General features: G+C 40.3%; 1 protein-coding gene across 1 annotated transcript in view; it reads right to left on the bottom strand.

The window, feature by feature from the left end:
* The window catches only part of LOC139743087 (uncharacterized), a 41,651-nt gene extending 15,664 nt beyond the window's left edge, over positions 1-25,987 (bottom strand). Inside the window, exon 1 of the mRNA XM_071653595.1 lies at positions 25,683-25,987. Coding sequence (XP_071509696.1) covers positions 25,683-25,778 — 96 coding nt within the window. The 5' untranslated portion in view covers positions 25,779-25,987. The remainder of the gene's footprint in view (positions 1-25,682) is intronic.
* Positions 25,988-26,687: the final 700 nt, after the last annotated feature.

The following is a 26,687-nucleotide window of genomic DNA, read 5'->3' on the forward strand; positions in this document are numbered from 1 at the left end:
AATGATTAATATATGTAATTTATCTCGCTGAGGTTGAAGCCGGCAGCACACATGCAGAATGGGCTAAATTTAACAAAATTATGGTAACTTTACAATCAGAGCATACATTGCAATCAATGGTGACCGTCGGTTAATTTCTTAGGCTTTGATTAGCTATAGAATAGTGTTGTTATCAGTGGCAGATCCAGAGTGGGCGCACCGGGCGCGCGCCCCCTCTTTATTTTTTGTCAAAACAAAAGAAATTAAAAACAATAGCGGGGGTACGTGCGCCCCCCCCCCCCCCCCCCTCCTTTAATTTTGCCATGGCGCCTCCCCTTTACGGAATTCCTGGGTCCACCCCTGGTTATGGTAGTTACCATTGATCGCACAGTTACCAAGAGTTTTGTGCAACGGGGCAATGTTGATTATCACGTATCCACGTTTAATATGGCAAACTAAATATTTTCTCGTAACAAAATGTCACATCTGTATGACAACGTCGGACTTCGGCTTGATTCACTCCACCGGAAAACAAATAAAATTTTCTCTACCGATAAATTTCAGGGTTTTTTTGTAAAGAGAACTGTCGTAAACGTGAGCGTAAAAAGCAGTAAAGAGAGACCACTGTTTGGCAGGGTCTTGCCTCATTTTTGCTGCCAAGATACATTAAATTTACGTAATAATTATGCTTCTCTTCGATGTATAATTCGCGTAAATTTGAGCGGCAACTTGGCACCACGCTTCGCTCATAAACACGCGATCGTGCTGTCATGACACATACCACAATAACATTATGGTGTTCTCTTCGCACCCGAGTAAGAGAGAGAGAGAGAGAAATATTTTTCTTTTCCTTTCACGTTTTAGCGGTTTAGCAAAGATTGCCGCTTTTATATGCCAGGTGCTGAGCTAAGTAAAACGGAGGCTGCACATTATGTATGGGTTGATTATATTACCTTATTTGAGGGGGTGGGTGGGATCCTTGGTGGTTTCATGGCTATTTTGATAATGATAGATTGGTTCGAAACACGGGTAAAGCAACGTGAGACGTATTGTAGCAAGTTTCTATCATTTTATATCTTTTTTCTCTCTGTCTTATAATTTGAAAAACAAACAAATTTCGAGCACAATTGAAATTTGTCACGAAAAGAAAAGGGTGAAAGAGGATTAACCTAAAGTAGATTATACTGATGTTTCCTCTTTAAAAATGAAAATTACATCAATCATGTCAATTACGGTGATAGTGCGTGGTAAATTAATGTGTAGGGAAAAGAAGCAAACAGGGAACGAAAGGGAAGGGCTGAATAAATATGCAAAAGGAAGAAAGATATAAGGAAGGAAGAACGGCACCTGTATTTGAAGAAAGGAAGAGCAGAAATAGGCCTTGAAAAGTAGATGTAAAGAGAAAACAAACATTGTTCCCTTGCTGGTGTCAATTATGAAACGATGCTAACATCAAAAGTACGGGAGAGTTGTAATCCATGCAAAAATGCAAGAAGTATGTGTTTTTGTGTACATGTGTGTGTGTGTGGGAGGGGGGGAGGGGGATTTGACAATCTGAGAAATGCGTGTATTCGGTCTAGACTGGCATCATTATCGATCGCTGGGAATTGATCGATAGCGGCGCTGATGACTTCACAATGCTCCCCTCTCTTTGGTGGAGTTGGTGGTGATGTAAGTACGGGGATACTTCTCCTCCCGACTCGATCCCGCGGAGTTTTTCGTTTCATTTACGATGTGAACTGGGCGTGAAGGGCTAAAACCGTCTTAAATGGCGCTGATAGATTTCCAACACAATGGGAATCGAAAGAGATCTGCTCTTAATTCCTTCATTATGACGATTCGGACTCTTAAGAAAATAAAGCGAAGACGCTGAAATCCCCTCCCTAGACACTTTAAAGGTGTATAAGTACATTGCACCTTTGTATTAACGGACTCTCCACTCTCTGTGATACTTTTGTTCTTTCGTCTGAGTTCATCTAAAGGTGAAATTTGGTATCAGAACATGTCATCTGCTCAAATTCTTGCTGAAACTATAAGAGTTCAGCTGATGGAAAAGGTAGTGTATACCAGTATTCGCTTAACTCCATTTTTATATGATTCCCTTTAACGCCTTCTACTTACCTTAATATGATTATCATTTTCGCTTTTATATTTAAGTTTCTGACGTAACGGTCATACTCCCTGATGTTACCACCACAAAATGGAATACGATCTAGCCTTATTTTCACAAGATATCTGTGCTTTTTGAAGCGAATTGATTCTTTTTTTTTCTGGAGATTCCATGCAATGTGGTAATGTGAATGAACGTATCAACGAATAAACAAACAAACGAAACGACAAACAAATTAGATTGAGGTGTCATTTGTATTCAAAGAAATAAGTAAAAACATCTTCCCCTTAATAGTATCCGTCTACGGGCAAAGATGCTTGAAAGTCCCTATTTAACATTGAATCTACATGTGTTTTTCTCTTCGTTCGAAAACACTGGCATACGGCTAAAACTGTTTCGTAACTAGCGTTGGAGAAGGCTACTTCAACAACAACAACAACAAAAGTAATTATTGTGGCTTATTTCATTATAAATGCAGTGCAATTATGACAAATTTGAAAAACAAATCTGTGCAAACTCGACAGCATACTTATTACAATATCTCAAAATGAGCAATCCTTTTGAATATTCTTAACTCCATTCTCACTGCAGTTCTGTCATTATTACTCAGGTACCTCGGAGTCCAACGAATAACAGCTCTTGAAAGTTGCTTTAACTGTGTAACATAATGCTTGTGGAGAGATCTCAATGAGTATTTCAAAAAATGGGGGCAAAAGATTTTTGTCCATGCCCTCTGACATGGATCTAATGGCTGCGCGTCCTTGCGTCCATCCGACCAGGTAATGTACAATGGTACTTATCCTTCTTTTTTTTAATCTGAAAAGGAAGGGAAAAAAACAGCAATTCTGCGTTGCGCATTACAGTTACAGTCGTATTCTGCGGGCTTGGAATTCCGATCTCAACAGGAAGGTCGTAGCTTTATCTGTCCGATTAAATATATGAAAAAGAACAATCGAGGACTGTACTAGGATGATTATTCTTCTTTTCTATAAGACCTGTGGTGTTAACTCCGCATTTCTATACAGGACGGCCGTCACAACCAGTCAGCTATTACAAATGTTTTCAATAGGGCACCATGCTTTTACACGCAGGGTGACACGTGTGGGTTATTTGCTTGATCCTTGTACCCCAAAAAAAAAAAAAAAGAATTAAAAAAAAAGACTCTCATTTCCCATGAACGAGGAAAAGATAGCATTGCACGTGGGAAAGCATGTGCAATGAGTATAGCTTTATCTCCTTTTCTTTTCTGCCCATGTAAAACAAACATGCAAACATTCAATATGTACTCAGGTTCTTTCACCGTGAAAGCTATCTGATAAAACGTACATGTATGCAATCATGTTCTCGCAGCAGCTGAATTTCTCTTCATAGAGGCCTACTTATGTTTAATCTATCATATATATATATATATTGTTAATCATCACCACAACATTTTTGATAAGAGTGATTGAGTAAACCTTCATATCAAGACTAATTGAGATGTTTACTCCTTTATTTTCGTTGGGTCTATCTGTGGGGGAAAAAAAGTAGTGGCCTACTTGTGATAACTCCGTTAAAATCACTACAACATTTTTTATAAGAATGATGAGTAAACATTCATATCAAGACTTAAATCATTGATAATTATGTTCATTTTGCTGGGTCCACACATTTACGTGTTATCCCAATTGCTGTGGAAAAACTAGAGGCCTGCGTGTTGATAACTCTTAAAAAAAAAATCATAATGTAATAAAATTTTTGTTGAGAGTGATAAGTAAGCCTTCATATCAAGACTTAAAACATTGACACGCTCATGCTTTTATTTTCCGTTCATATACCTACTTAACTTGAGGTCACGATGTCTCGACCTCACACAAAAGTCAACAATTCGCTTGCAGACATTGTGGACTAATGTCCTTTTTTAGCATGAACATGAGAGGATAATACTCTTCAAGAGTTGTGATTTTAGAATTTGAATGATTCAGCAATGGTTACTTTGTATAGAGGAAGGGTTATACGGATTGTTAAAATTATTGACAATGTAATACAACATTTTTTTTTTATATGCACAAACCGATGGGAGACTTGCACGGCGATGACATTGTCTTATTAATTTGCCTTTTTAACCGATATCACCCTTTCCCGCGAAAACTTAAAAAAACCCAGAAAACATCCTGAGCTTTCTATTCTGTTTGTTTCAAATGCGAACTTCTCTTTAAAGGAAAGTTATAGGCCCTAATTGCTCTGACGGCACCATATTGACAGAAGTTGATACATTCAATCTAATTCGAATTAGTAGATCGATAGCATGTTTTGACTGCGTCAATCAATCCGATATCGGTTGCATATTCTGGTAATCAACTGACCACATCAGTCCTCAAGGACAGTTGCTTTATTGTACAAAAGGGGAAAAATCGAAGAAACTCCATGAAAAGACCCATCAAAGACTCTAAATCCCTCTCACTTGGAGACGTTTTCTGACCACCGCCATAAATTCAGGCTGGTACAGCAACCATCAAAATACGAGCGTAAACTCAGTACAGTCCGACCTCTGTTCTCCGGCCATGTCGGGAGCGGCGCCCGTCCGGATAAGCGATTCGGCCGGATGTTGGAGAAACAACGTTTATGTAGGTCCTACATACATTTACATGTACCTATGGAGCCAGTGGAACTATAGGTAGTTAGCGTACACAGCAACATTGGTGTTATCTTTTCTAGCCTCTATATCATTGTCCAGGTGTTTTTTTTAAAGATAATTGAAACACTTAAATGTATAATTCATGAAATTTTTTCTGATTAGAATATCATAAGAACATCGTATGAGTTTTGTACGAGTTTTAGTTGGGTTTAAAATCACTTTTTTTTTATTCGTCTTCACTGCGTGACCACGTCCGGATTAAAGAGAAGTCTACGTCCGGATAAGAAAATTTAATGACCAGAATGATAATCGAGGTCAGACTGCATTGTACAGAAAGAGAGAGAAAGATAGAGAAAGATAGAGAGAGAGAAAGAAAACATAAGTAGAACAAGAGAGGGCGCTATCCAGAATGCGTCACTTGCTACTGCTGATCGAAAGTTCGCCTTCGACACACGGGGACTATGATGTAAACAGGGAGGTCCCACCTCTCTGATGTGTACGACTGACTGATACGATAATGATTTTTATTACAAGCAATACTATCATCACCACTATTACGAATCTCTGTTACGATTACTACTACCTGGTAATATAAAATGAAAACAACAATGAATATGATGACATAGATTATAATGCTTATAAAAGTAAATGGCATGAAGTTATAGGCGAAGAGAAATGATTATCGATTATTATGTGCGGGCGGGGCAACTGGGGCGGGTAATTTTTTATGATTACGGTGAGCCGATTCTTCGAAATTATGGCTCGTGGGGCGGTAGTAAAGGATTGTTCCAGATATCGAACACTGTGGCGTAAACGAATGTCAGTAAATTTAACTTATGGCAGAAGAAGAAAGTAGGAGATTACTTGCGGGAAAGCTTTCTATAGTATCTCTTTCCAAGAAGTGGCTTAAAATCCGGGAATCACTTTAATATCGATTTGAAGGGTTCGGACTTGCCCGTTTGCTTGTTGGTTTTTGTATTGATAGATCGCAGCTCACGCACGCGCGGCAGTTTTTACTTCAAAATCTCCTTCTATTTTTCATACCACTTCCATTTGACTTTTATGGTTATTTTAGCTTTGGTTTTTGTTTTCGTCCAAGTACAAAGTCATCTTCCCCTCCCTGTCCTCAATTTCCTCACATCTAGCAAAAGCCGTATGAGTCATAATCACTTTAAGCAGACTTCTAATTATCTCAAGCTCGCTATTAAGTACGATGATATACACAAAGTTTTGCAAGTCGTCTGTTTTGATCAGCGGCAAGAGAGCGTTGGGTTTGTCCGACATTCCGCGTAACCCCTGACGACGCACTCGGCCTAAAGTGCAGTATATACAGGGCGGGTCCTGGCGAAATAAGAATACTTTTTTGGCAACAGCGAGGACGAACGAGAACAACGCGAAAAGAATAACACAGACGAAAAGTAAGTAGACTTTGCGGGAAGAACGAGAAAACAGGACGTGTAAGCCAGTGCGCAAACAGATTAAAGAGGACGCGAAGGAAAACTAGCTGTGACTACGAGCTTGCTTTGGTAACAATCACAGTCCCGGTGACTCTCTCTTCCCGATTCTTTACAGTGCTCTGGACTACAAAGAACCAGTCCTGATGAGTACGCATATCATCGCAAGCAGTAATTATCTATACGTATAGAGAGAAAACTGAAGTACAAACACAAACGCATGTACACACCCATACATTATACATACATAAATTGAATTACAGAATTATTCGTAAACATAACTGACGCTTTTTGCAAAGTCGCTGACAAGACATATCAGCACTGACTGGCAATGTCATAGAAAGCATATCTCTGACATGATATTGTGTTACCAAAACAAATTAAGAGTATAATATCATGCAGCAATTATACTGATGTCGGCCATTAGCACAGATACAAATATACTGATAAAAAAAACCAAAACACCAAACCTCTAAGTGCATGAATAGCAATGCATGAATGCATTATCAATTAATGGAGGTACTGATTTATCCAGGTAGTATTCAGTTAAGAGCGACGTAATTTTTTCCTCCACCAAATCAGATGTGCTGATGACGAAGCGTCCAGGATCGAACGTGAAACCGTTCTCGGAATTAAACAGTAAGTCTAGATGCACCGATCTAATCATTGTTTCTTATGAAATCAATGCATGCTCACTAGGTAAGCGAAGGTATTAAATGCTAGAGGCATTACCCAGACCAGTGTTTATGCCTCCCAAAAGATCAGATATTGGTCTACACCATCAAAATAAAAGCCCGAAGTGTCACGGCAGCCACCGAGCACGTAATCAGAAAGAACCACGCTCTTACCTGAATCCATATCTCACGTAAATGATAGAACTGTTGCAATTAGAGAACAAAAATGACGTTAGAAGTTGTAAATATTTTGCTGAGAGGGCACGAGCGAATCGACGTCGAGACGCGGAGTGAAGCACCAGTTTATAATTGCTCGCGAGGAAAAGAAGACGCTTCTGTAGAGACACAACATATTTATATACAGAAAAAAACGGGTAGGGTCATGTCTACTGGGAGAAAGTCAAACGCGATGATGCTCATAAATATATGGCACTGGCCACGAGCCAGACCAGCACGTGGCATTTGTAACGCAGTGTACAAGTCCCGGAATCACAGTTTGTTCTATAGGTTTTATGACACCAGTTTCCTTATACTCCAGTAGATCGCTTTGGTTTTATGTTACCTGCTGTACAACAAGGGAAAAGAAAGAAACAAAATGAAAGAAAACAATGGGGAAGAAAGTGGGGCTTTCATGTCGCATACTAGGAACAACCAGTCCTTTTGAAAGTTCGCTAAGAAAGGGGAGGAAAAAACAAACAAACAGGACGACTGATTTCGGATATCAGATGTCACCACTGAAACAAAGTTGACCCCAACAAGGATGCAAATAGTGCGGGACCTTCTGTGATAAACACCTTTGACGCCAGCCCGATGCTCGACTACCAGTAGGTAATAAAAGTCATATACGTCTCACACGTCGTGATAACGGAACTTTAAACACTCGTAACCCAGAATACTACGCAGCGTATGAATTTGACCACACTCCATTAATCCTTGCCATCTCCCTCCCAGATTGCTACAATTAATTCAGTGACCAAGAGCTGGGCAGCTCTTGGTTGCTAAGGACGAGTTTATAAAAGACCACGTAAACAGAGAATCGAGAATACCTTTTAGAAATAGGTTTAACAAAATGGCTATTATGTATTTTAATAATTCTTTATTTACAAAGTAGATACTCAAACATTACATGTTTTTTTAATCTTTTCGAAACGTTATCCGTTTCTTATACATCTGACGAGGAATGTGAGCTTTAAATTTGCCTTTGAAATTTCAGGACTGAAGCATATTAAATACGACTCGAAAACGGGATGGGCAAAACTCTGAATCTTTCGCATGCAAAACATTCGTGTCTTGTTTTGTTTTGTTTTGTTCTTTTTTAAATATTACCTTACGCCTCTGTGCAGGAATTATCACTGATTTCTACAGCGCAGGGATCAATGGGGAGAGATGACATACTGTAGTTATACAGTGTCGGCTACTTTATCGGGATGTTACGTAACTTCAGGTCACATGAGGGCGCTCTTTCAGACTCACTGGAGGACCTGAGCCCTGAATAAGATTACTAATTGTACAGCTTATCGCACAAAAAGGTGACGGAAATGTATTACCAAGGAGATATCAGACACAACTCCTTGGTCAAAGCTGTGGTATTACACTTCTAGCGCGGTGTGTCCCCAGCGTCTGGCCGATTTTGCCAGTGATTTTACTTCAGCTCGCATTTCACGCACGTGAAGTTTTTCAACGACGATTTTAGTACGGTCTTTTAAGGCAAAATATTGATGTCTGTCATCGAGAGCCCCGCTGCGAACTTTCCTGGTGCAATACCAGCATGGACCGATTCAATTTCACGGATCCCGTCCCTGTCGTCTGCGTAAACCTTGACGGGATGACAAGAACCATTGTTATGATTGTCATGCAAGAAGCAGTGATCCTTTCGAATGCCATGCAATGAAATTTGTCGCACAGGGCCAGGAACACGGCTCTGCTAAGTTGCCGATTGCATTAGATGTAAGCGAGGTACAGTAGATGTAAGCGAGGCTGCGCTCATAATAGTTTAATAGTGCATAATGATATTATGCTAAAGGATACGCGAATATGATATTTCATTGTGCTATAAATGAGATACTGGAAAGGCATGCTCTCATGATATTTAGATAATTTACAGCAAATCGTCGAGCAGGATTCTTAAAATCAGTGTTGCCGAGGAAATGTTGAGTTTGGGTTTGGATTCATTTTACTTCTCCAATCAAGAAAAAAAAAAGGTGATTGGACGACAACAAGAACGCAATTTCCCTCTGGACTGAAAACCTAAATTCAAATTACAATAAGAAACATGTTTGCTTGTTGTTTTGTTTCTTTACTCCTGACTGTTTCTATGGCAACTTGATACTACAGATAAAATATCGACAACAAATACAAAACTTTTCGTTCACGACAGTAGACAGAGACTAACGGACTATATTTTGCCAACCCAGAACTCACAACGCCATCAAAGACGATTAGATAGTTACTTGTTTGGTCTGATTCAAAATGATTGCAGCCCAGCTTCGCAGTGTGATAGAGAATCCAGTAACCGTGATGCGGCCTCAGATAAGGTTGAACATGTCTGAAATAAACTGTTATAACCAGATATCTAAATTCATGGCGAAAGTGGTGCACTCGTTTTCATGCTGATCAATAATTATCTTCCTCACTTCATAACCCAAGATCCATACATCAGCAGAAGAGATCATGTACTCAAGCTCACCATCCCCGTAGCATGATTCTAATAAATTCTCATTTTATCCCCGAACCACTCGCATCTGGGACCAGTTGCCAACCATGGCAGTTTAATACTGCCCCCACAGTACCTGCCTTCCAAGAGGCGGCCCTTCCTGTCATCAGAGGGCTGAAACCTCCTGTGGGTTCTATGTTGCTGTAAATCTTACAGAGTTTTTAGTGTGCACGTCACTATTTTCATTGTAAATCTGCTACAACTGCACCATCACCTACTATCACAGCGCATCCCATCCCACTTTAGTTCGGAAAGAGCTGCTTCAAGGATCATCTCATCAAGGTTCAAGGTTCAAGGTTCCCATCTCACTGGTTGACCCCTGTAAAGAGGTATTCACACGTGCTGGTGATACTTCACGAAAACATAGTCTGGGAGTAGCCGACTCGATATCGCGCAAGAATATCGAGCATCTAGTTCTGCTGCTATTCTGAAGTACCTGGGCCCTGTTTTATGAAGGGTTAAAATTGATTATATAGTTGATTTCAATCATAAGTCTATGGCGGCCTGTGTGTTGAGGAAATTTAGAATCTATTATATCTTTTGATACAACGGGACCCTGGTGTTGTAAGTAAAACCAGGCGCGATCTCTGTCGACGCATCCGACGACCACACGGCCCAGCGTCATCTTGCGGTTTTCGCTTGGACTAAAGAGCGCCAACTAGCGGCGACACCCACCCTTGTCACAGAGCTGATAGTTTGGTTTCTCATGCTTTATACAAGTGCATGAAAGAATCTACTGCATGCTCTTTGTCCTTTAGAATTGTGGAAACCACAGTAACAAAAGCATTTGTCTCAGTCAACCTGGCAGACGACATGCTACATGAAAACGAACACTGATCTGTACTGATCTCTCTTGTGAAAGGAACCCTTTTGTTCGGCAGTGACATTGCAGTTAGCAGTTGTAGTACACTGTACAATCCTGAATACGTCAGTAACATTGAAGTTCTCATGAGCGAGGATACACGTGATTAGGGCAACGCGTGCACTCTTCTCAGAAAGCTATTGTTTTAGAACGTCATTGCGGATAAAACGCTTCATAAACTTTGATTAGGAGAATTAAGTTTTTATGCGGGTACAACAAAACTTAGTAAACAGAGTACGGCGTGCTGAGTGATGATAAACTACACTCAATACTTTGATGACGAATACGGCGAATGTCAAACACCACCATTAAGTGGATTTCCACACCAAGTTCATGTTAGTATTACTGAATAGAATAAAATTATGCGTCTTTATGTTATGATTGTATCATTAGTTCACGTCTATCAGTGTTAGTGTCATTATTTCACTTCGGTTAGTGAATTACATTAACAGAACTGAAAGATAATGACAATTGCATTCAATCCAGTATGGTTTCGCTGTGATACGGTGCTCCATTTTGTACATTAGTTGTCTTTAAGAATAAAGTGACAAGAATTCGTCATTGTCTGAGAATCGTGAAAAATGAAAGCTATGCTTGAGCCTATACTCAGACCTGCGATGAAAATCAAAATGATCCATTGATTCATGAAAACATCTCAGAAGTGACGTTGCTTTGGATACTGAGAGACAAATGAATAATTATAGTTACATAATCTCCATCAAGACCTTTCGTGAGACGCTTAAAGTACAACTGCACATTAATTAAAGTTAGCTTCGATAATATTATGAAGAAAGAAGAAGAGTGTAAAATCAGGCGAAAATCGTGGTGGACGTTTCATCAGAACCGAATATAAAAAAGGTTGATATATAAATTTCACATTATTCTCGCCGAAAATTGATTCTGTTGGGCGCAGTGACACACACATAAACTAGACGTCGCCACCTCCTCAAATTTGCAGATGTGCTCGTTCCTAGCATCAGAATGTTGCCAAACATGTGGGACTTTATACTACTTTGTTATGGGGGTGTGGTTGCTCCCCATTATATCATTTCACTATTTTGCTATACTTCCAGAGTCGGGCGTCTTCCACGCCGTTGTAATTGCTTTGTGTTGGTCACTGTTGTTTATAATCCTTCTCAAGCAGGATGCGCAAGCGAAGGACATGATCTAACAAAGATTAAATTCGTCACACAATTCTTTTTCAAAGTTTGCAAATTGTTTGGGTTAACAAAGTCCTTGACTCATCGAGCGAGAGCGTTTAGCTAATGCTATTGTCATGGAGCGTGACTCAAGAAACAAGAAACGTCTTTTAAGGCCAAAGCTTAAGGCGTTTAGTGAGTCTAGGTCAAAACGATTACGTAAAATCCAAGGGCTAACATTCGATCAAGGTTGATCAGACTTCGTGTAAGATATCTCTGTTGTGTTGGACTGACTGGACGGAACCCGAAGAGCAACTTTGTCTTCTCGGTGTAGTGTTCAGGGTGTACCATAATCATAATTTGTAAGAGCACTACAGGACCTAACTTATCATTCTAACCATGTATGTACCATGCGTAGGTCTTCGCGTTTTCACATTATAGACATATACCTTTATCTCCCAATGAATTGTCTTTTAGTTCTTTCGTGATGGTTAATATAGCAATTCTCTAAAGTAAGCCAAAATGTGACAATAATATCACATCGATTTATCTATATGAGAGACATCACCACGTCTTTGTAATCATACGATATTGTATGTATATACTTAACATCGTGATCTTCTGAACGTTGAGATTTTATGTCTTATCTTGTCAGAAAAATGACATCTGAAACGGAAGTGGGTGCATTCTTTCATCTTCCACAAACTAAGTTTGGGTTCAAAGGTACAACGTGAACACATTTCTTCTGTTTTCGTATTGTCTACGCGTCAAATAAGTTTTTTTTCGGAATAATGGAGTATTTGCCATACAATTTTTTTCTTCAGCGAAAACAACAAATCATTGTAATGTTCTCATAAGGTAGATCACATACACAAACACACAGACACATATACACACAGAGGGAAGGGGGGGGGGGAGGGAGTAAACGTGATAATGAAAGGCTCTGCCGCAAAATTTCCTCTCTACTCGGTTGCAGTTACTGTGTACATCAAAGTCGCTTGGGTCCACGAGATGTTTGCATCTTACACTCGTCTAGCCCAGAGGAAAGGTGTCAGCGACCATTGGTTGTCATAGCAACATGCTGCGATGAGTCAGGGCAAATATATAGGAGGACCTTTCAAGACTACGTTTCCGAGGGAAAGTTTTTTTTTTCTTTTATCATTGCCGTTGGGGAATAGGAAGAGGGTGTTTTGCGTCAAAGAGAAGATGTCACCACTGCTGCTTTTTTCATGATGATGATGATGATGATGATGATGATGATGATGATGATGATGACGATGATGATGATGATGATGAGGAGGAGGAGGAAGAGGATGATGATGATCGAAGAATAACTGCGCACACGATAAATTTTGAACCCTGGGACTCACTGGAAACATTTGATATTCTCTTTCTCACCCCCCCCCCCCCCACCCTTCTCTCTTTTTATTACGAGGAGAAATTGTATACGTAGCTTTACAGCGCGGGCACGCTTTCAACAGATCACGAGTACACGAACGCAGCCCTGGATGGCAAGGATGACAGTGGTGACAGACATACCTGCAATGTTGGGGAAAATCGCCCCCCCCCCCCCCCCTCCGTGAAGTACATTAACTATTTTACTACATCTACAAACTTGAACAACAGGGCAGTAAAAGTGTTTTAAGGGTTCAATACAATGATTATGATGGTAGTTGCCATACCGATCGGACAAGGACGCATGGAACGGTATGAAAAAATAAAAATAAAAAGGAGAGAATGGATGTATCACGTGATGAGGGAGCAGAAATTGAACGGAATGGTGACACCAGGGTTCATATGGTGTCACGAGGTACAAAGACACAATACTGAAAACAAACTCGGCAACCCCAGGGGGAAAAGTCACAATTATACGGTTTTGTCGACCGACAAGTGCCCGTCGGTACGTTTCAATGGGCAAAATGAGTGAGAGTGATATAGTGGCCGTATGGAACCAGTAAGGAATCCTCACCATTCTGGTTCTTTTTTCTCTCCTTCTTTCTTTCTTTTATTTTTGGGATGGGGATTTCACACACCACTGGACCGTCGCAGGCATTTTAATCCTCGCGTGAAGAAGAGACGATTGCCCGCCATGTTGCTAGTATAAACTTGTCAATAGCTTGCCTGCCCACTGCGCACAAACCTGCATCTTAAATTAAGCGCTGTAATTTCAATGTCTGTTAGTTCGCCCAGGGGGCATTTCATGAAGCAGTTTGGTCGGATATTTTTCTGACAAACTGTTACAAGCTATCGAAATCCTTGCATGTCATTGGCTGGGGGCAAATTTTTCTGACAACTTTGTCGGACAAAATGCTTCATGAAATGCTCCCCTGGAATTTGATCAGACTCATTAGTTCGTGAATGCAGGAACCAAGTTCTGTGTTACATCGATGACGGACATCAGTTGGCTATTGATAGATCGAACATTTTCTGCCTATCAATTTTATTTTGTATTTGTTTGTTAGTTAATTTTACAGCGCCATGTTAACACCATTATTATTATAAACACTTATAGGGGAATTCCGGGCCACATACAAGTTATTCTGAAAAGAAAGAGGACAATTTTACAAGCACGACAGTAAAAGTTTGATTAAAAAAAAAACTAACGCAGATACGCAATTATGAATTTGTGCTAATTTTTCCAAAGCAGTTCTCGAGCACTTTATATGAATATGCATATGAAAGGGCTGATGATGAAATCACCTCACAATTTTCCATTCATCTTGCACACACAAAATATGATAAAAAGTTTCCGCCATAAAAGTGTAAAACATAACGTCATTCTTGGCTGAATAATCTCAGAGTAATGATTAGTTAGATATACATATTAGGATTTGAAACTGGGGTATAAATGCATTAGAACAAAAAAAAAAAATGACGAAAAACTGAGTTCGAAAGTCAGATGATAATCTCAGAAAAAAAAAGAGAAACATAGAAAGGGAAACAAATTCATGTCCAATACTATTCCTGACAATAAATCTCCAATCCGACACCGGTTGGTATCACAATGAAAGGGCAACCGTCGCCAAACCTGCTTTTTTTTTTTCACTGATTCTGTTTGGAAAAACCCCAAATAGTCGAGCGTAGCGTCGCAACTAAGTGAAAATTTTCAAAACGATATCAAAACTTGGCAAAAATTGGAGGTGTACGATTGTTGTTCTCGCTGGCGTCAAAATGATACTGTACTTGAACAAGCTTCAGCTTCAAAATCACCATCTCTTGCGTGTATAGGCATGAACATGCATATACACTAAAAAAAAAATCAAAATAATTAGCCCTCTTCAATGGTCAGCAGCCACTTCGACCAACGCCCCGTGGAGAAGAGTGACCACTGGACACAGGGATAAGTGGACAATGGAAGTAAGCGCCTCTTGACTCAAGATGGACGGTCAATCGATGACCCCAATCCACCACGCCCCTGAGAGCAATGACCCAAACATTTTGCAGGCCAATGGGGAAGGTGCAACGTACATGTACATCTTGACCATGACAGCTAGCGCTATGCTAAGCCGTAATAAACATTGAGAGGAGTTACCCTATCAAACCCAAGCACATTGACTGTTATTTGAATGCATGATGATGTAAACTGAAAATCACTGGATTACAACGGAAACGGATTTATAAGATACAGCATTGATTATCCAGACATGCTGGAAATATCAAGTCAAATAAATTTTCTACACGAGAACTGCTGTTGTAGTGGGGGGGGGGGACATAAGGCTGCTATCATAGTATTAAAATACTATCTAATAGTGTTGCTGTAAAAAAAAAAACATCTACAGTAATAGCTACAATAGCGTAATTGCTTCAAGGTTTGTTTTTTATTTTGCTTTTTCTAAATTATGTTGGCACTAAATCTGAGGCCATTCAATATAGTTACTATATTAAACTACCACCACCGCGTATTATATTGCTTCTACAGTACGCATAAAAAGATGTTAAGTAGATGTTTTCTATAACCCTTTGTTTGCTTTGAGTGTTGATTGGCGTAGAAAACATCATAGCATGATACACACTGTCCAACGTCCCTGGCACAGAAATGGTTAAGTAAGGGTGGCGGGGTTCTGAACAAGCACTGACCTATGGAAGGGTCTCGTGGTTCTTCCTCGTATTACCCCAGCACTGCGAGGTATCCTGAGTGAAGAGGGTCGTGATTGAACATCTTGTCCACGGATTTACAAACAGAGCCAGGACGCGAACTTGGGCTCTCCTATTTAAAGAATCTACAGCAGTAACCACTAAACCACGAAGTTCTGTTGTCGCTTCTTTTTTTTTCTTTTTTCTTTTTTACAATAGAGTGTCTGACGTGAGCACAGCGTTGATCACTAAGCCGGATTTCACCCAGCCCTTAAATGGCAAAACATGAAGTTGGATTTGCCCTTGCTAAAAAGGTTGCGGCCGTTCCAGCCACTGGACCTCAACTGAATGTTATCCTCTGTAATCGCGTTTATCGATCGATAAGGCCATCATGACCCATGATTATGGCCCTTATGGTGAGTTTTCCGGCGACCCTTTGGCGTGTCAATGAACTTTGCTGTCCGGCGATCATTTGCCGCTAATGAACGAGGACGCACCGCGGCTAATCAGCGCTCACGCCATGCCCTCCTGCCACGGCTGTATGGATTGATGATCGGATTTGCCGGGCTTTTCAGCTGCTATGGACTCCGCTGTCCCATTGTTATGGGATGCTGTTGGCACTTGACTTGACGCGGACGTTTATTAGCTGTCTTTGATGTCCTTATTACGGGGACTTGACGGTTCTCGGCGCAAGAAGAATGTCTCAACTCGTGCGAAGCGGCAGAAAGTTCCATCCTCCCTGTGTTCGTACGTCACAACTTTAACTAAAGCGCAACGTCATTATCCCGCTTCTTATCAAACTATGTATATCAGAGAAATATGGAAGGGACTGCTGTGTGTTCTTTTGTAAATTGTGTCATTGTTGGGTGAATAATAGTTCGAAATGAACATATAAAAAGGCATAATCAGACTACATTATCGGTGATTATGGTCTATGAACAAGCACATGTATTTAGAATCATGAGAAGTCTTAGCTTGCTATTCATATTGATGAGTCTTGTGTTATTTGTGTCTTCCACAAGCTCTCATATTGTGTCATGAAGATGCTTGACCCAAAACACAAATAGAGATCCCTCCCCCATTTACCACTTTGTCATGCATGCTAAAACCAGACGACGCAAACAATCCTATACCATGGTAACGAATCCGAGAGTTCGTAGGTAGCGATGATCTACTCAAGATGAGAACTTACTCGTATCTGTGTGTTTCCCATCCAATATGTAAGGTGCGGAAACCCTCTGAAATTATGACAGTAAAGTCAGAGTGCTTGAATTCGGAGTGAAAGTCAACACACCTCAGCCACACACACACACACACACACACACACGATTTCAGTTTGTCTGCAGTAATATCCGGTCACACACCTATACATCGCACGACGATGTCGCACGAACATTTCCGAAGTGCATATTTTGTTTCGAATTTTTGACGACAAGTTCACATTTATCAACTTTGCTTCAAGTTCAATTATCAGGGGGGCATTTCACGAAGCGTTTTGGTCGGATATTTTTCTGACAAACTGTTACAAGCTATCGAAATCCTTGCGTCTGACTGGCTGAGAGCAAATTGGTCCGACAACTATGTCGGACAAAATGTTTCATGAAATGCCCCCCCCCCCCCCCCCCCCCCGGTCTTAAACGGAGGCCACTTCGGAAAATGGTGTAACAGAGCAGTCATATATATCTTGAACTTATTCGGTTTTATCCTAATTAGATTCTCTATTGCGAAATTCATGCTACCATCCCACCTGGTATGGACTCTTCATACGATGTAACATCATGAGTTTAACTACCACTCGTTTTGTGTCAGCAAACGATCTCACGAATTTCAACAAAATATCGATCAGCTCGCTTATACAGAGATCGAGGAAATCGGTGTAACATGTTGTAATCCCGCCCGACGATTAAGTTACCTCTTTGCAGTATTGTTCAGAGAGTTACAATCGGGTATTTTGTGCCCGATTAACTGGTTGTAAGCCAGCATAACATCCTAGTAACCCGAAGACGACAAAATGTAAATAAGTTTTATTAGCTATTAGGCCAAGTTACAAACAACAAGTTGCCAGTGTTGCGACAGAACGAGGAATTCAAGACAATGATAATGTAAATAAAGGGACTTTTATTTCACCAGCGCGAGAGTGAAAGGAAAAACAATGAATGAAAGTCCTCGCGGGGTGCAATAGATACTCTTTGAAAGTAAACAACAAAGAAAAGAATACAGCTCCCAGCGGGACAGACAATCGATACTATCGCTTTCCTCTACAAGAAAGGGAAAAGAATCCATTCTGAAAAGTACGTTTCACTTGACCGGCTAAAACTAACACCGTAGGCTCCGATACCAAGCCTCGTAACAGATGAGATTACCTGGGGGCATTTTCGAAAGAGATTCTGATTCGTTCGACAATGGCTGAGGTATTGTATTCAGTGTCATTGTTGGGACCTACATTCCTGTAATCGACACATTGGATGTGGAATCTACCAGCTACTTGTCCGGAAGGCCAAACCTTGTCCCTTGCTCGAGGGAACATTCTTTGGAATAAAATGTGTGAAGGTAATGGTCACTCCACTTTGGGGGTACATGTATTGTTCACGAACGTCAACCCACTCTGAAGCTATACTTTGTGTGCTGTATGTCCCACCCTTGGATTTAGGCTAATGTATTAAGTCGGATGTCCGGGGGGGGGGGTGGTAAGCAGGACACTGTTGATATTTACATTTCCCACTGTCATCGGGTCGAATGCATGACTTTAATTTGGCCATAAATGTCCTGCATACATGCATATTATGAGAATCGAGACCGGCGGCGGGATGATGATAAGTATGAACGAACACGCGCGGGGTCTCCGAACGAGACTAAGTTTTCGTTTGCCGATCGTTAACTCGTTCCTTATTTCGTAATCGCTTGATCGCGAGGTATGTAGCGGGGATAATAGCCCAGAAATGGAACATAATTGAGCTTGTTAACCGTGTACTCAGCGATGTCACTTGCGGAGGAAATGACAAGGACGCCATCGCGAAAGAAAAGAAAATGACAATGGAATAGTCATGACAAAGCTAAGAAGCAAGAAAAAAAAAACACACACACACAGACACACGGCTTTACTCTATAGTGTGGTGGAAATGTGTACATCCTCTCTATATACACACATAACAACTTTCAGACGGTAAATATTTGATCTGTTCCGGGCCCGGCAGACGAGAATGGAAAGCTTGATCTATTGCCCGTTTTTCAAATATGACGCCCGCGCGGGTTGTTGAAAATACCCCCCAAATTAACTACGCCGTTCCGACGAAACAATACAGAGTGGTTTGCACACAGCGAAGAACATCCATCACAGGGAGACGAAAAGTGCAACGGAACCTTCTTTTCGACTACAAACTAAACAGGACTTGCACATCGAGTGAATGTATTAACCTTTCGGATGTTCGACTGCAGCTCTTTCTGCATGGAACAACGCATTAACATATAAAGCGTATGCTTCCAAAATGAACATGACTTATGTGAAAAGAAAAAAACGAAAACGTCGTACCACACAAATAGTGCAAACGCAATATAACAACTGTGTATTCATTGCACTATACGACACAATGGTTTTATCATTCACGAAGAAATGCGATCACATTTCGGTATAAAAAGAAAATATTACGAAATATAAATGCAACATTTTTTATTCTATAACTATATCCTATAACATAGGCCAAACGTTTCCATGTCACTTCGTTTTAAATTGAAATTAGTGTTCAAAGTTCGAAAATTTGGCAGGGTCTGTCGTTCTGTGAAAAATTCAGTCTCACACACACATACACACAAAAATATAACTTATATTACATACAATGTATATATATATATATATATATATATATATATGCATGTGTGTATATACCACGCGCTTATTCGTTTGTCTTTCACACTATTTTAGAATTATAGACGTCTTTACGATATAATCGGTGTTTGTTATATCAAATTTCTATATTAAGTGTCTTATATTTCTTGCACACGACACATACACAAATTTTCGAAGCGTTTTTTCCTGGATCAATTTTCATGCTCAGTGGTACACGTAATTTGGAAGTAACAAGTCTTTGTTGGCGCACATGGTATGGGATTACTTTTACGCAGCCAATTAGAAAAAAAAATTATAATAATAAAAGACCTATCCGAACCATAATTACTCCAGTATGCTTATTTTTTTCTTTTGCTATTTATGGAGTGAATACAAAACTTTCAACTTTTGATTCACTTCGCATTTACTCTCCATGAAGAAGAAGGAGGAGGAGGAAGAGGAGGAAGATGAGGAGGAGGAGAAGAAGAAGAAGGAGAAGAAGAAAAAGAAAAAGAAGAAGAAGATGAAGTCGATATTAACCCACAGAGGGTAAAACATGACACAGACAATTCATCCCAGGAGGTAATATTCATCCGAAAATCATGCTCGAGCAGCAAGAATAAACGTATGCGCAGTGTGGAGTTACCGTATGTGTACACTCGCTCGCCAGCCAGCCCACCAATCCGAAATGTCATAAGGTTGCCCGGTGGAAGAATTCTGATATCGCCATGGAAACGGGCAAAGATTAATGCACGTGATGTATAAGACATCGCATTGATAGCTCGCTCGAAGGCACTTAATGATGACAAATTACAAGGGGGGGGGGGGAATAACGCCAATTCTCAAGTGTCCATTCCACATGATGTTTTGAAACTCGTTATAATATCTGCCAAAACTGTAAAGTGTTAATGTTTTCAAATGGAAATACTAATGACAAAAAGCGCTCCATCATAATCATGGATGACATTACGAGATTATTCAACACGGTTCATTTTTTTACATCATTAAACACGTTTGATGAAACACCCTTTCAATCCCTGTCACCTGAAGTTATAAGGGGACAAGGAAAGGGGCATACATCTGCTGCTGATAAATCGTTAATCAATGAGGCATCTCACATTGCAATCTACTGCATACAGTATACTACATTGTAGTCAACCTAATCCTTTACTTACATTAATCGGATATGTGACAAATGAATTAGATAAATTTTAGGTGTAATTGTGAAAAATGTCACGTCAAAAATCTACTTTGTATATTTTTCACACGGACAGCTCGTCATAACGTCAAGATAAAAAAAAAAAACATACACTTGTACAATGTATAAGTGCAGGGACATAAAACTACACTGCGTATATATGAATCCTTTCCCCGAATCTGCATTTTATACAGTATAAATCAGGACAAACTCTCGCATTTCATATTACTGCAAAACAACTACGAGCAGAACAAAGTATCATTTTACATTAGGTTGTTGTTTTACGTCTGGAGACACTGGGAGGTGTACGAATGTTCCATCAAACAGCAAATGATCGTTCCAGCGTACACAGTGTGCGCAAGAGACCAAATTGACCACATCATTGAATAATTATATATAATGCATACATGTACCAGAATTCGGTTTCCGCCACTTGGAGCCTAAATTCGAGAGCGGTAAAAGCATGTCGTTAGCAATTCAATATAATTATGTTTGGGGAAAAAATGGGCAGCCGGTCATGCGAGAATTCAGACAGAAAATGAAGAAGGGCAATCCATCCGTTTTTCTTCAGTTATATATTCCAGTTGTATTGTATCATTGTTATTTTTTTTAATTTTATACGGTGAATAAATAAACAAACAAACAAAATGAAGAAGAAGACAAAAACCACGAAGAAACCCCAAATGTGGGAATCAAAAGATAGTCACGTTTTCCAGACATTTGAGTCCCGTCTGCCTGTGCTTAATATGATATACAACTGTATTAATAAATGGATGTATATGGGGAGGTACAAAGGGACTACAAAACATCTATATGATAAGAACTAGTATACAATAGGTAATATAAGGATCAATTTATAGAACTCTGGGAAAATCAGCACCGTATCGGCAACACACCGTACATGTAATTATACTTTGGACAGCACCTACTCTCTTTAGCAATAATTTTCTCTCTTTAGCAATAATTTTCTCCCTTTATTGCGTTGTGTGTTTCTCGCTTACGTGCTTAAATTTTGTTTCCCATGAAATGACACAGAATCCGATTCATGTTTAGATTGTGGGAAGAAAACCAAACCAAAAAATATGACAGAGAAAAAAAAAACTCACTAACAATCCATAAACAGTATATAAAATCATGCCTCGTCAACCATTACCTCCCTCAGCTATCACCTTTTATTATGTGATGACCCATACCTCAAATATTGGGGCCAAAATATGCACGTTTGGCGTGAGAATGTGGTCATCAACTGCCAAATATTTTCACCACAACGGAACGAATTTACCCACGTCACATCTCCACATAGAATCCTTTGTAAATCTAATGATTCTCATGCATGTCGAATGTATATTTGTTAAAGAAAAAGATCAAGCGTGTGCCCACTGTCTGTTGACACTGTTTAAAATTCGTCCGAACGTAAATTTTTTCCTTTCTTTTCGCAGCCTGTTTTACATTGTTACATTGTTAAAAAAAGATAAATCTAGACGAACTTAGCTGAAGAGGAACATAAGGCAGAACGCATTACGATACGGTAGTTGGTAGACCGTGGAGTGACAACGATGAATACAGGGACGACGCTGGCACGCTTGGCTACCCTAGAGATAATTTTTTTCGGTCATTGATCTAACTTTGAACTCCTGTTGTTGTTTTTTTTTTATGATCTGAGCCAGTAACAGCCTACATTAGACGGCATAGATCGACATATCGTCCGTATTTCTGTCACGAAAACGTCAAGTATTGTGTTGTGGTGAAAACTAATCAAGATGATATACATCGCCGATAATTCATTTGCTGATGTATATACTAATCCAGTCACCTATATAGCACCTAAGTGTATACCTGCAGTTTGATCGATTCTGATTAGTCCCAATTGGTCATAATATAAATCTTCCCTTAACTACATAACGTTTGCTCATAATCCTGTTTTACGCCAATATCAACCTCTTTTCCTCCACCGTATACCATGCTATATGGAGGAAGACCGATTTGGCTCAATGATAATCATAACTCATCCGCCAAGCGGCCGGCCGGAGGGGACAGCTGGTCCGTAATTTGCTTCCCTTTCACCATCCCAGACAATGACCTAATAACAGCAGTGCAGTTAATTGAAAGGGCGATAAATGTTGATATTGCCCCGGGGAAGTGAGAACACAATATTTGTGAATAAATGATATCGTGTTCTATCACTTTGTAAACACGCAGTACTACAAAACTTAAAGATCATCTCGCCCAGCGTATACTGTTATATCAGGCTCTCTTCCCTGGATACACTGTAAAAACATCGGTGTTAGATTTAACACCACGGGTGTTAAATCTAACACCGATCAAACTTCAATAAAGGACCACACCCACAGGTGTTAAAAATGCACTGTGATGGTGTTGAAAAGTGTTCACCTGACACTTCGTGGTGTTAATTTGACACTGTACCTGGTGTTATTTTGACACTGTACTGGTGTTAATTCAAAAATGACACCACATGGTGTTGATTTGATATTTGTTGGCGTTAATATCAGTGGTTTAACACCCGTCCAGCTTCAATAAGAGACCACACCAGCTGGTGTTACTTTGGTGTAAATTTATTTCACATTTTTTCAAAAATCTAGTATCTTAATGTAAAATTCTTGATCGTCTTGTTTAAATTAAAAATCAACAAGAAGTGCAGTTACTAAGAAACTCTTCAAAAAACAGTTTAAAATTTGGAAATGACACCCGGAGGTGTTAATTTAACACCACAAATGAGCACCGAAAATTTAACACCCGCTCGGTGTTTACTATTTAACACCGGACTTTTTGCAGTGTATATTAGATAGTTTCTGGGATTTGTCCCGGTATTTTGTTTTCACTTTTCATTTTTCCTAACCTTTATCAAATGTTTCACCATTGCCATCATTTTTTATACAGTTGTGTTTGTCAACCCTTCAAGAGAAATTAAAGTAAACTGATAAAACACCATTCGGCGCATCGAGGTTTTTAAGCTCCTGTATAATAGTGATTAACTCCGGTGGAGTACATGTTATACATTAGGTGATTCTGTGGGACAAGCACTACAAACTTATACACATGTTGTATTTGACTCGCCTGGTTTTAAAGTACATGTATACCTGGCTAGCTAGCAACATGTGATAAGAATGCATCGTAACGCATCGGCTTTGGTCTATCCACCAGCCATTCATTCGCGGGGGTATACAATGACAAGCGCTGTGTACGGCTGGCTGCGTCTCAATCACAGATGCAACACTAGCAATGCTTGCTTTCAGACTCAAACCCACAAGCCATCAACGCTTTCAAACCACAACAAATTCCGGCTTTGAAAAGTCCTTTTCTCATCCACTCCTGAAAAGCCGATTCTGCATGTTCGACATTGTGTGAGTTAAACACTGCCCGCAAGCTTGTATTCGGGTTTTTGAACTTGTCGCTCGCTGTGCTGTACGCAGGGGAGCGAATCGGCACACATAATACACGGCAGTGACTTTTGACCCGTTGCGACCACCCTAAATTCTTCAATCTAATTTTCGTTCCCATGTTCTCTGAAAGGCAGTGATTGATGTCCATATCAGCCCCGACAAAATATTCATTAACCATGGTCCACACGTTTAGCAAACTATTGGACGACAAAATAAAGACCTTCCGCAGCTATATCGATTGACGATGGTGAATTCCAGCTCTTGAGATCGATAGAAGAACGCTATGCCAAACTGGGTCAAGATTATAATAGTACAGCATGCGGAGAATATCCAGGAGCGCTCCCGCCCCGAGCGAGGTGGTGATATCATAACCGAAAATTATGACGTCCCATGACGACACAAACAAATCGAAGTCTCCGGTATCAATTTGCCTGGGGGATATTTACAATAAGCCTTCCCGAGAAAAGAAAGTATGATAGTATACTCCGATCCCTATCCCCCCCCCCCCCCCCCATCACCCCTCGAAAAAATAATGGCAATACATCTAGTCAATGCTTAGATTTGGCGATGTAAACATATCTCTTTTCAATTTTCCTGAAATTTACAGTCGTTTGGTACTATAGTGTATATCTTGTTCGACAATGCTCTCTCACACACAAGATGGATGTTGCGTTTGATGTAAGATTTGCGACCTTCTCTTAAAGTTGTACATCCTATACCTCTGAAAATTTACCATCCACCCTCTTGTTGTATAAGACTGAAAATTTTTGCTTCTTCGTGTTTACCTCACTTCGTGTGACAGCCCATTGACAACCTTATTCTTTCCAGACTAAAGATGTAGTTTTGGACGAACCATTACAAAATCATAGACCAATAAATTGTTGTTATCTGTGACATTGGTCGTTAACTTAATCCAGACAGATTCCAAGGTATGATGCAAATGAGGCTTAAATTCTCGACTACAGGAGTAAAACAACATCGTTTGTCAAACAGCGGGGGAGGAAATCGTAGACATAATAACTAGTATCTAGTCTAGATGTAGACATTAAACTATGATTAACCACTTCACGCACACACGTAAAACAATGTATGATGTAATTCATTAGCGATTCAGTCCTAGAACTGTAGCAACGGTCTAACATGGACGCTGCGCCTTGGCACATAGGCACTAACGTTCCATGACGATATTCCATTCAATTCAATTCAATTCATTGAATTCATAAGAGCAATACAGCCATTATTTTGTACAATAGTCAAATGTCGAGGAAACCACGAAAAAGCCAGTGGCTTGAAGATTGTGATTCCCTATGCATTATCATTATCTGACAAGAAAATTGGTTCTGGTAGCAGTTTCAAATAGAGCAACTACAATTGTGACAAGCGAGATTGTGGAAAGCTGACAGATCATCGTTCTGGTATGCTGAGTGGCCATAATTTTAGTGAGCTTTCACATAAAACCATGCCTGCAGCCGACCGACGAGGCGAAGTTCGTGTGATACCTATTAACGTAATCGTCAATGACATTAAGAACTTTCTTTTGGCAGCGTGATACATGAAGTGCGAAATCGCAAAGTATCCTTACCATATGGAATGGAATGAATTGGAGAAGGAGCAGCTAGGAGAAAAGAGGAAACCAACCTGTTGTCTGGTCTTCTCGGGCTTGTCGCCCCTGTATCTCCCAACCACATCTGCGTCGGGGGAATGCATGATTATTGGCTGACTGGTGTCCTTCATAGTGTGCCTCTGCCGCCGAAGCTCCCCGGTACAGCGACCGCTTCAGTACCCCTCCTCTCCTCGTCTTCACGGAGAAGACTCCGCGTGGAAAACGTAAACTCCTCAGAAATCAGAGTAAAGTTGTATTTGTGTCTGATCGCTGAGAAAAGTGGAAGTGGACTACCGAAAATCCTTGAAAAGTGTTTATTCCCGACGTCATCTGACCCTCATGTTAGGTTTCAGCGGAAATCCAGAAGATGTGAGATCCTTGGCGCACAGTAACGTTGGTTGAAAGCGGTGGCGTCCGCATACAAAAAAAAGGGAAAGATCTGTTTCACCCTCTCTCCTCAGTGGTAGATCGTTCTCATCTTCTTTGAATATTCTTATTCCTGTATCATCCGAAATTGACTCAAGTTAACCAAGAAAGCACCTACCAAATGCTTCACAAATAGAACAGCCAACGTTTATAATCTGTGAGCACTGCGCTCTGCTATCTGTGGCTGCAACCACCGGCTAAAAGTGTGGATAGCACTTTTTCTTTCTGTCGAGCGCCGCGAAGTGTGCCGTGAATATAATGCGGCGAACCGTTCGCTGCGCGCACACAACACACACACACACACCACACAATAATACAACACCACACACACATGCACAAACACACAGTGTGACTCTGCGAGAAAAAAACTCACGCAAATTATCGGGCTGCATCAGAATCGCGCTCGCTCATTATTTCGACAAGGAAAGTTGTATCTCTCTTTTGTTTGTAGCTTAACAGCCGCGTGGTGACAACCATAAGCGATTTCGTGTACTGTCATGACTGTGCCAAAAGAAACAGAAGAAAAAGAACAAGAAAGAAAGATCGCATCAAAGAGAAGTCCGGGGCATTGTTTGCAGACTTACAGATTCCCTGAGCTCGGGACACGGTGCAGC

The sequence above is a fragment of the Diadema antillarum genome, unplaced genomic scaffold (genome assembly GCF_040938485.1).
Source record: "Diadema antillarum isolate AM-2024a unplaced genomic scaffold, OU_Dant_1.0 seq00001046_RagTag, whole genome shotgun sequence".
Taxonomy (NCBI): Eukaryota; Metazoa; Echinodermata; class Echinoidea; order Diadematoida; family Diadematidae; genus Diadema; species Diadema antillarum.